At 36.8% G+C, this 12,314-nt stretch overlaps 1 protein-coding gene across 6 annotated transcripts in view; it reads left to right on the top strand.

The window, feature by feature from the left end:
• The window catches only part of LOC114362595 (four and a half LIM domains protein limpet), a 108,716-nt gene that overhangs the window by 67,232 nt on the left and 29,170 nt on the right, over nucleotides 1–12,314 (top strand). For 5 of the 6 annotated variants that reach the window (XM_028318051.1, XM_028318047.1, XM_028318050.1 and 2 more), the window contains 2 exons: nucleotides 2,928–3,128; nucleotides 7,141–7,315. In XM_028318051.1, coding sequence (XP_028173852.1) covers nucleotides 2,928–3,128; nucleotides 7,141–7,315 — 376 coding nt within the window. Of the gene's footprint in view, nucleotides 1–2,025; nucleotides 2,365–2,927; nucleotides 3,129–7,140; nucleotides 7,316–12,314 lie in introns of those variants that run through there. The other variant, XM_028318052.1, reaches the window with a different exon arrangement.

The raw sequence follows: 12,314 nt of genomic DNA, 5'->3' as shown, positions 1-12,314 counted from the left end.
TAATTTAGAATCAGACTCATAGATTTCTGAACGACGCGATGTCTCGAATTTGCTTGAATAATGTAAATGATTCACTCTGAAATATTTCAGTCGAAAAAATATGTTGATGCATAAGAGGTGAAACAAAATAGTTTTATGTAAGATGGAACTTTCGATGAAAGTTGCAAAGAACGATAAACATAAATGAATAAATGATACTTACTAAGCAGAAGGAAATAAAATTTTCGCGGAAATTCAGAATAATCTTTTTCTTTCGGGATTTAGTATCAATGAAAGCTCGTAACAGACTCCGTTCTTCACACGTCTGTATCGATGGGAGATTCACAGGTGTTCGAAGCATTAGAATGTAAGCAAATTCTAAAAATATCTATGAATGGGCCTGCGGCCGAGACCTTGCGCGTGCGAGGTCTCAAAACACCAGCGTCTAGCCTGTCTGTCAGTATCGACTCAATGGGCAGGTCTTTTGCTTTTTCTATTTTCTTGTTGGCCAACATTTGCAAATTAAATAATTTATTTTTCTTTTTTCTGTTCTATTTTTAATCTGGAAGAATTTAGCCAGCATTTTTAAAATGATTCAACTTGCAATGTTAAATCTTGGTCGTTGGGTCATATGACATAATATCTTGCAAGCTGAATTAGACCGACTTCCTGACGACTGATTGAGCTGACACTTTGCATTCGTGTCATGTAATTCGGATGAAATTGCAACATACCTAATGAATTCATGGAGCTGGTCTGATGATGATTTGTCGGAAGGCCATCATAGGAACTCTGTAACGAAACCATGTAACCCTTTCGAGTTTGGGCTCATTTGATTTGTCGTGACAAATACTCTGGTTTTAGATGATATCCAGGGTCTGATCTGGTAAATGAAACCTTGTTTTGAAAAGGTTCTTTTACGTTAATTTAAACCACCTATAGAATCCAAAACTAATAAAACAGTAGGTATATACAATAATTACGACAGCTTTTACTGTCATATAGCCCATTATAATCCAACTTAAACTTTAATATTATAGGCTAGATTTCCTAGCTTTATAACTGCTCACTTGATTTTGTTTTTAATTACTGCTCACGAATTTAAGCAGCTAAGAAAGAATTTAGCTGTCTGTCCGTTGGCCAGACAGCAAGGCTTTGCCAATTAACGTAGGCAGCAATCATCATCTCACCATTTCCCTGTCATCGTGTACGTCTGAACGGCCTTCGCAAAAGTTGTTTTTATTGTGCTTTTGTTTATTTATGTATCTTTCTTGGAACACATAGAATTAAACTGTAATAGCTAACTCTCCTGGCGTACTGGAATTGCATAATGAAATAGTAATAGGGTAATCAAGTTAATTCGCTTAGTTTTTCCAGAAAATTAAATTTCAAGACTGTTCTTTACAGCAACATTATTAGATAATTCTGCCCTTGATTGAAGACTTAAAATCTCCATACATAGGCAATTTATTAAACACACTCACACGCACAATGATTTCTTTTCTATCATTACAAATACTAAAGTGGTGCTAAAATTATAACACTCGCATCATGGAAAAAGATTCTATGCATTGCCCGTGACTTTGATCTCATTTTAAAACACACCGAAACCCATTTCGGCATCCGTTTTCAGTAGGTGTTGAAAGTCTCATTTATACAACCAAAACATGTTAAGAAAACAATGCGATGCGACTTTTATTCTTGTGTCTAAAGAATAAGATCTTCCTTCTAAAGAAACCAAAATAGTAACATACAAAGCTACCTAATTTGATACAACAGACATTGGCATCCGATCGTGAGCTAAGTACGAGTATAATGCGCTTGTTTTTAATTGCGCTTCACTGGGCCGAGCATCAACGCAAATCGGCAATTGTTCACCAATAATAACCGATTTGAAACACGGCCAAGCGATAAGACGCTAAGCCCTCGATACAAATCCTGTGTCCTACATCGAGATCTCGAGTGGAAACGGAGCCGCGTCGGGCGCAAGCCGATCCTGCGGGAAACGCGGTTCCTCAGTTCGCCTCGCTCAGAAAGTAAACGCCCGCGCACCTGCCCTCTCCGTCACTCTTCCAAATTTAAATCCCAAACTCCCCCCACCGTCTCGGGCGCCGCTTCGCTAAGCATTCTGGAATAATTCCTGTGATTCGGCAACCGTAGCTCGCCATTCGAATTCGGGTCGCGACCGCGTCCGGTGATATCGCTTTCCTGAACTAACGCACCCTGATTAGCCATGGCCGACGTAGACGTTCAGGTCCAGTACACGACCACCGAAAGGAAAACCAGGAAGGTCAAGAAGACCTCCAAGCGCAGGGAGTCTAAGGATGGCGAAGTCACTGTTACGGAGATCGACCAGACCAACACCACCGCGGTCAACGACGATGGGTATGTTGAGTGGTGGCCAAACTCCCTTGACCCTCGGTGCAGTGTGTGACGCCAGTGTGTCTGTGTCAGCCAGTGTCGATTTCCTGTCGTGTTCGACCTCTTTAGTGACATGTACAACGTGTACCAAATGACATTTGCTAGGTGTAGTATTTTGGCCACCCTCACATACCCGACCTAATTTAAGGTATTTATAGGTTGTTTTACATACAGTGTGCTATGGATAATTTCTCAATGGTTTCAAGTCTCAACTTTATTAGTTGCCCCATTTGGCAGCCGTTTTAAGCGAAAGTGCGCAAATAACTCGTGCATCATGCATGGAATTTACGTAGAATGTAATACTGAAATGTTCTCGAAAGATTTTCCTTTTTTATTTAGTGTCCACCTGTCTTGAATTGACCGAAAGTTCAGCTGAAGCTGAAGGTCCTATTGATTTTGATAATGATGGATATGTCATTCCGTACTCGCAAGACCCATAACATTTGCCACACAAATACCAAATTACCCAACATTTGCCCAAACTTTCCACCAGCATCATTTTCACCAGCCACTCTCTTTGTCCCCAGCTCATTTTCAGTGGCGAATACACCAAGGCGATGAACAAGGACTGGCACAGCGGCCACTTCTGCTGCTGGCAGTGCGACGAGTCGCTGACGGGCCAGCGCTACGTTCTGCGCGATGAGCACCCCTACTGCATCAAGTGCTACGAAAGCGTCTTCGCCAATGGCTGCGAGGAGTGCAACAAGATCATCGGCATCGACTCTAAGGTAAACAGCATAAGGACTTAATCTTAAATAACTTGCAAAAATCGAATTGCCGAAAAGAAGCAGTCGAGGGTGACTGCTCTCACCATCTGAGCTACTTAGACATTGGGAGAACCCGTAATTTCCAAGTGCAATTCGCTGTTACGGTCAGCGAATTATGAATGATAAGATGTGACTCTTAACGCTAAAAAAATTCGATAACTGGCATGAAGACTACTTTCGATATTATCAACAAAAACACCAAGATACCAATCAGAATCTTAAGTTCTATTTCTGCGTCTTTTATCCACTATTACAAAAGCAACCATAGTGTTGCTTGTAATAGTGGAACATCAACTATGAAGCAATCTTTAGCGGTCATTTTACCCAAACTCAATATTAATAGCTTCGACATTTAGGTTTTTAAAGACAGGATCTTACTTTTTGTTTACACTATTCGTTTCCATTTCACTTTATTTACTTTCTAACTTATCTAATCAACTTCACACATATTCAACTTCATTCAAACGTTTTCAAATGAGAACTCAGTAGCTTTTTTTAGAAATTAATACTAAGTTTACGTTGGTAATATCGGTATTAATGACCATTAGAGCAAGGAACTTAAACACAAGTATTACAAAAAATACATTCTGCTTATGGAAAATATTTCATTAATGTTTGTTTACCAATGTTTACAAATTGGAAACTAACTTCCAATGTTGCTGGTAGCCTTTTACGTAAGATACAACCATAACTAAACCTTAGTTACAATATCTTAATAAATTATGGTCTGTTTACTCGATACGAACAGTAAACTTCATTGATCCATTTAACAAAATAAACAATCGTCAACATAAACTTTACAGTGAACATCTCCAGCCTCAATTCGATTAGGTCTACCAACTGAATCATTTGTTCAATGATAGCCACTTCATTCATCAAACTTACGGCTAACTTGATTTTTATAGACACAATTGATACAGATAAACAAGATATATGGCACATTATCGTTTAAATCAATTGATCAATTACATTGCGACGACTTGTCTGAAGAAGTTCAATGGCTACCGATTTAATCGAATGATATCCAGATGACATTACACGAATTAATCGATTGACATTTTGAAAATCAAACGTTGTTAGAACTTTTAAAGTGGATGTTAATATTGAGTTTTGTGCGCAAACGCTCTTGTTATTTGGCAAATGTTCAGGATAATTAATTGTTGTTTCGAAAAACATGAATGTTGTCATACTTCAGAATGCCAACTGGGATCCGACGTGTGTTTTTGCGGTAGTTTAGAAAACAAACATCTCGCTTGAAACTGAATAGGATCGTGTAATTTGTGGGTTTTAACACATCTCAACATGTAGTTTAATTACTTGTGTTTAGATTATTGTACAAAATGCTGGAGTAGATCCAAAAAAATTAACTTACCATTATCATAAATTATTGAATAATATAGGTCTAACCTATCAAAAGCTAAATTCAACATTTCTCATGAAACATCGTCGTTTACATCATAAGTAAATCCCACTAGCATTAAAACTACAATAGCATCCTTGACATTTAACTTCTTTCCGTATCTTACTCAGCCATCCCTTGCTAACTTTGACCTTTGGAAACAGAACCATGCCAAGCATTTTTGCATCAGAGCTAGAATCATCGGCATTCTGCTTTGTTGGTCTGATCAAATTTAGTTATGTCACTCCAGCCGCCCCAGATTCCGCGGGACTGCACACGGCCCCAACGAGCGAGCCAACACAACGCGGATCGCCAACTCTATACATTTATCTAACTACCAACGAATGACTTTTCCTGTCGAGAGAACAGCTGCAATCCGTCGCTGTTTACACCTACCGATTGTTTTTTGTGTTACGTCAGATTTCCAGACACGTGATCTCTTAAAGACTCCAAAAGCTTCAGCAGCTTTGCGACCACTTTGCATGTAAACAATGACGATAAAATGCCAGTCACTGGAAGTAATGCTACAGATTACGTCACGATGGAAATAAATGATCAGTGAAATTGTTTTAGAAATTCTATATAGTCATCGGTAGCCAATTTGCAATCCAATATTATATGTCGTGTTGAAAAACATCGAAATTGTTTGCTCATTACAGCAGAAGTTTGTTGCAAACCGGCGAGAGTTTTTCGAAAACAACTCAACACGAGCGTCTATTCCTGGACTGGATACAACATTATTTTAATGTTTTCGTTCCTAACAACCTTGAGTTGCCTGGTGGATCCGTCAGACGATTCTTTTGAGATTCAAGACCCACTAAGTATTTCGTAATCGGCCAAAATAAACATTCATATTTTATTGACATTACGACATTCGATCTTAAACGCCGCTCTGGCGGGCCACACGGGCCAGGAATAGATTCCAGAATGGGGGAGCTTTATTTCAGTGTTAGTTAACTATGCAGCATTATGGGATGTATTACACTTTTTGTTTAAACTAGCTGCATAAGAACGAGGTAAAAATACAACGTTCACGTAGCAGAATACCAGAGCTGAGTTCACTCCATTAATTTGGTTATCAAACGTATGTTTATTTTCTGTAATACAAGCAGTATTATAAACAAGACTGAGTGCTACTTAATCATTATTATTAAACTCACAATGCTCGTAAAAGCATCCGGCATTTAGCCTCTGAACTTTGAATTGTAATAACTTGAGCGTGTATCTGTCAATAGTTTATCTTAAATCATAAATTGAATACTGATTCACGGCTCAAAATAGACGGTGACGAGCCTGTTAAACTTATTTCGAATACTGTGAAAATGGTAAAGTTAATAAGTAAGATTAATGATGGCAATCCCACGTGAGATGAAAATGGGTATAGTACCAAACACGTAATCGATTGAAGACTGGGCTCGTCCTGCACCTGTACTCGTATACAACTTAGATAAATAATTACACCCACGCCGTACTGTCGCGTTTTATTCCAACACCTACTGGAAATCTTATTGTTTTTGCACTAGCTTGCTCATCCTGGGATTCCACAGATAGAATCTTGTATTGTTTTGTTTATACGAAACACAAGTTATCCTTCGAATTATAGTCCATTCAATAGCCTACACAGACGATATTATAACTCGCAAATTATAGACTACCCAACATCTGATTTGCCTTGACGTATTTGGCCAGACTTATATCAAAATAAACTTGACCCATCCTAAAATACAATCATGACTCGTAACTCATATTCCACTGGAGCTAGATTTAGATTCATTCTCATGAAAAACGTGCTATTAAAAGTGAATCTACTAGAGATTGTATGTCGTTATATTTTTAGCGGAACAAAATGAATGGGCGCAGATTTGCAGCTAATGATAAATTTATGACAGTATTTCACATGTTGCGCTATTTTAAACGACATTTACAATATAATTTCTTTCAATGAACCATTTATTTATGTTTTTGGATGTCAGTGTCACACAACTTTGAAGAGATAAAAAATACCAAACCTTTGCTGCAAAATAATTAAGTGAAGTAAAATCTCTACGAGGCACAGGCAATTAATCTAAAGGCAGGCGAGATCAAGATGATGATGACAATAATATTCGAGTTCATGATTAAAAACGAGAGATGGGAACTGCCAAACACATTATGTATATTGTGCATTGTGACCGACCTAAGGGACTTCATATAAACAAAAATAAGAGCATTAACAATCCAATACATCTTCAACACAATTAACATAACGGCTACTATACAATATACCCACAACATCTACTATAAGGTCTGACGCTTTACCTAAGTCAGAACCTAAGTAAGTATGAGAGCGGCACGGGTGTTTTTGCGATGTCAGTTGTCAACGTTAGCAAATCTTCAGATGTTCTTCAGATTTATGCTCTGTCATGTCATAATAATATTATGCCAATGTTCCGTGCTGCTGTCTGCTCCTATATCTCTGACACCTCATACGCTAAACCTCATCATTGCATCTTCTCTCCACAATACTGATAAACGAACTTCTCGATTCTGTCCAACCTTCTCTACATAAATACTCATTCCCTCTGCCTTCCACAGGACCTGTCGTACAAAGACAAGCACTGGCACGAGGCGTGCTTCCTCTGCGCGAAGTGTCGCGTGTCGCTGGTGGACAAGCAGTTCGGCTCCAAGCTGGACAAGATCTACTGCGGGAACTGCTACGACGCGCAGTTTGCCAGCCGCTGCGATGGATGCGGCGAGGTCTTCCGCGCTGGTGAGTACAGATACAGTTTTAATATGACAAAAAAAGAAAAATACTAATTGGCACAGTGTTTATTTAACGGTTATAATAATACCTATAGTAGGGGCAGTTCAAGACGCTGGACTTCCACGGACACCCTTGTTGTTGAAATTACGCATCCGTTCGAGGAGCCATTTAGAGCTATGGCTATTGGCTAGTCTAATGAGCGTATAAAAGAAGGAAGCTCAAAGCTTAAGCACGAGACAGAAACATGAAAGAAATCATTTAGTAGAATAGAATAGGACCGTTCTTCTCGTCGTGGATGCTGTATAATGCTCAGGGACAAATAAATAAATGAATAAAGTCTTTATTGAATAACTTAATGAAAGTTTTTAACAATAGGCTATTCTTAAAATATAAAAGGTAAAAACGTGCCTGAACTAGGAATAATTCCTGTACCTATCTCAGGTAACATGTAAATATCAGGCAAATTAATGTTGAAATTTTGTACCGTGGAAAAAGCAATAGCAATTTTAGGATGTTCTGATGACTCAATAGACAAGTTCAAACTACAAAAACCTATCTGGTTTTGCATGTTCAAGTAGCGTGCCACCAGTGTCTAGCTCGTGTTTAAAAGTAGGTGTTTATTTACTTTTTTATACTAAATCGGTGTCGACGACACCATATTTTGTAAACTTAAATCTTCTTTAGCATTAAGATCGCCTTTTGATATTCGGTAAAAATTGTGAAACACTGGCTAAACAATTTAATTTGAATTACTAATTTCGATGCGTATATCATAATACTATAAACTTTACGCATAAATCGTAGGATTATTATTGCTCTAATTCATGTTTATTGCTTGTTAGCTATAAAATTTGGTAATATACGAATCATATGAGTCATAAATGTGACAAATAGTTCGTTTTTTCGTCAGCAGTTATAATAATATCTTTAAAAATTCCACAAACGGCTTTATTTCATCGTATTTAAATCAGTCTGAGTTACCACTAAATCTTAATATAGTTCAAAACTCAATTAATTAAAAGTATGGAATATGAAATCAAAAAAGAACGTGATAGCGTGGAGCGCTGGAAAAATAAAAGCTTTCTTCCGCGACCCAAACTTCTATAAGTTAACACTATCAAAATAATAGCCGTTCCAAATGAGGGTTTTCGCGTATGAAAAATCCACCAGATGGCAATACGTAGACGCGAGGTCCAAATGCTGCATGATTGGTTATTTTTGACATGACATTGACAGATATGTCAAAATCCACCAATCACGCAGCAGTCAGACCCCACATCCACGTCCCGCCATCTAGCGGATCTTTCATACGCGAAAACCCTCATTGTGATAACTAACCAATCAAATAATTTCTTTAATTCCGATCAGTTTTCCTCAGTCATTTTTTACTGGCAACATTAATGATGCAGCCTCAAAGAAAGGCTCCATTTCCGCAGTCCATACAAATTCCCTATATGATCTCACAACCAGCGTTCATACCTCAGTCGTAGCCTTATAAGTAGTGTTATCCTCGCTACATAAGGCAGTAGTAAGGTGATTCGGAAAAAATACAGTGCCGTAACCTCGGCTGCCCTCAACATGACCGACTGCATATTTTTGACTTTTAAATCGAGTTTTATATGGTAAAGAGATCTGAGGATTCTAAAAAAATGTTCATGAAACTCGAAATACATTTTGAGGAAAAAGAAACGCATTTTGGCCTCTTGTATGAAGTAAAAAAAATGTAATGGGCTATTTACTATGATCAATGGCTTTGTATCAATAACTTATGAGCGGGAATTTATCTTACTTTTTTGCATAAAAACTGTTGCACACGTGCAAGGATACCCGTATCCTGCATCCGTAAGTTTACACCGTCTAAGGCACTTTAGCTTCCTTCTTGTCTTTTCGAATTAATTTGCTTTAGTATTTACTTTTTTTGACGAATCGGTATTTTTAATAATATTCCCTACAAAATACAGGTTACCATATAGGAAACCTAAAAAGACCTTAAACCGTCTGTTGGTCTATTTGTACCTATAATATTTAAAGAATTTACCTCCAACTCCTAAGCATTAAAGAGTTGTACCTACCATGACCAGTTCATCATGATGAGATTGAATAACTTTAGAAACTATACTTATCTATAAAATTAAAAGAATTATCTTCCAACTCCTAAGCATTAAGGAGTTTTACCTTCTATCATCAGCTCATCAATATGAGATGATGATTTCCAGGAGCAAATACTTGAATAACTTAAGAAAAAGTTTGAAAAACGATATACGTGCCTATAAAATTTGAGGGTTGCCCTCGATTTCCCTAGGATCCCATCATCAGATCCTGACTTGGTGACAATGGGACCACGTCAGAAGTGTACCCTATCGAACAAAAAAAGAATTTTGAAAATCGGTCCACAATTGACGGAGTAATCGGTGAACATACATAGAAAAAAAATACATACAGTCGAACATATAACCTCCTCCTTTTTTGAAGTCGGTTAAAAAACAAATATAGACAGGTTTCAATAACGAATAGACTTCACAAGAACTTAAATAATATGTATTTTACAAAAATCTATAAAATCTACCAGCCAGATGAGTGACTTTTTTGAGACTATAAAGTACACACACATGCTTATTTATTTCAGTCAGTAATTCAGTATGCTGTCTTGTTAATTTCGTATTACTGGTATTAAGTACATAGTTGTTGCGCACAACTCTATCTACGTAGATTTCCTTAACTTAATCCATTCCACTCCACAAATTATTCAACAAATTACGTTTAAACGTTAACTGTGACATACTACATCTAAACTTTGCTTAAACGGCGCGAAGTCACTAACTGTACAGTCAGACGCAAATACTTATATCTATTGGAAATTAGAAATGAAAAATTTGAACTAAGACTTATTGCGTGACCCCAGTGACCTGAAGAGGACAGGCAAATGATGAATGATGATAAATTCACGTCATAGAGGTTATAAAACATTCTAGCCGTTAATTTGCTTTTACAAATAATAAGGTGACAGCTTTTGTGTATTATATTTATAGCGGTAAGAGGTTAAAAGTTTTTTCTTTCAATCTTGTAATAAACACAAATTGTACACGAACGCAAGTTCAATGAGAGCTCTAGAGCTCTCTAGTCTCTCTAGAGAGACAAAAATGGTCGCCTGAAACTTATTACGTGAAAATTCGTAGTTATTGTAGAGCTAACTGTAACGTGAGCTCTTACTCCAAAGCATGCTTAAAACTTATAAAAATTAAAAACTCTTACCTGAAAGAGCCCTAAGTAAGTGATAGACAAGCTTTAAATACACACAAAAAGATTTTTAATTACCAACAACATGCTGGCAATTTGACAAAATCTGTCTAAAAATTCCCATCACAAATTAGTAGGTATATCACTTAAGCTAAATGTTACGTGTCCGACTGTCCCGGGTGCCAAGCGGTCGTAAATCGAAACAAACGAGCAATTACGCCAAACGCGAGCGAAACCGTACGACTGTACATGGCTTCTAATTGAAAATGGTTGAACAGTAATGGATTAATACTAATTTGTATTGTATCGTTCATTGTCTCTACTAGTTTAATAAAAACAAGCTACAATGATACGTCTTCGATCTTGCAATTAATTTTTATTATCACGTTAAAAACAATTATTATTGAAGTCGAATTGGATCGGATCCCGATGCAATAAATTGTGACGTTTGGACACCGACGTGATTTTTGTTTATTTCAAAAGATTTTATTTACGAGTATTTCAATGCGTTCACATAAATCTTCACTCAAACACGAGTCTTTTCTAACACCAAGTCGTATGAATAAAATCTATATACAATATTAAAGAAAGTCGTGTTAGTTACACCACTTATAACTCAAGAACGGCTGAACCGATTTAGCTGAAAATTGTCAGGGAGGTAGTTTAGAGCCAGGAGAAGGACATAGGATACTTTTTATCCCGTTCGAAATTTAAAAAAAAGTCTGCTTATTTATTGCCATTAAGGCGGAACAAAGTTCGCCGGGTCAGCTAGTATGAATTATAGAAGTTTAGATTTTTACAGCATTTATTTTGTAGTTTGGTTACTTAGTGCGTTATCTCTATGCTTATCAATTTATTGACCTGAGAGTACCTACTAATTTTCTACTCAAAACTACAATTAAAACAAAAGGCAAATACCATTCAAGCCTACGATTGGTGTAAATGTATAAATACCTCTAAACAGCATAAAGCTTTACTTGAGTTCGACTCAAGTTTTGAGAGTCATTTTATAAATTAATATCTAATGAAACTATCTCTTTACGTTTCTCTTTAATTTCTAAAGTATCCAGTCACGACCTAAAATGATTGAAACCGTTAACATGGCATAGGTCTAGGTACTGCAAATTGTTGATTCTCAGAATTAAAAATAACTCGAGGATAAGTAACGGTATGTAATTAATCACTATAATTTGAGGTTCCTGTCGTATTACTTTGTATGAAGTCATGATTTAACTTGGTGAAGTTATTAAGGCTTGACCTCAATGTGTAGGACTATAATACCTAGTCATTTTATAGAAGCGTAAAAATTTCATTTCAATCTTGCTGCAATGTGAGTATACCTTTAGAGTATTATATTATCTGTGCCTTTAGTCTTCATATCCTGACCACTGTGGATCTAAGAACGCCTTTTATTAACTATGTATATGTTACGGTCAAAGTGATAAATGTGAAAATTATGAATAATCGCCGGTTATTATGAATAATTACCGCATGATTTGGTAAATGTGATTAATATGAGGTCATTTATGTGTGTATAAAACTAAATACGCGGCTTAGGGGTGGCCCAAGGGCCACCCCCGCCGCACCTTAACCTATTTTTCACTTTAAATCAAAACATTATGTTATAGGCACCATGGAAAAGTAATATTATGCAAGAAACATTCCAAAGTCATTATGCCAAATCATATTAATATATGATATCAAAACTTTCAAAAGTTTGGCTGTACACGAGCACATACACAAAATGTTGTTCTCTCTTAAGAAAGTT

Source organism: Ostrinia furnacalis, unplaced genomic scaffold (genome assembly GCF_004193835.3).
Source record: "Ostrinia furnacalis isolate ACB-3 unplaced genomic scaffold, ASM419383v2 OfSCF6651, whole genome shotgun sequence".
NCBI lineage: Eukaryota > Metazoa > Arthropoda > Insecta > Lepidoptera > Crambidae > Ostrinia > Ostrinia furnacalis.
Note: the sequence above shows the minus strand (reverse complement) of the source record. Positions and strands in the feature narration are given on the sequence as shown.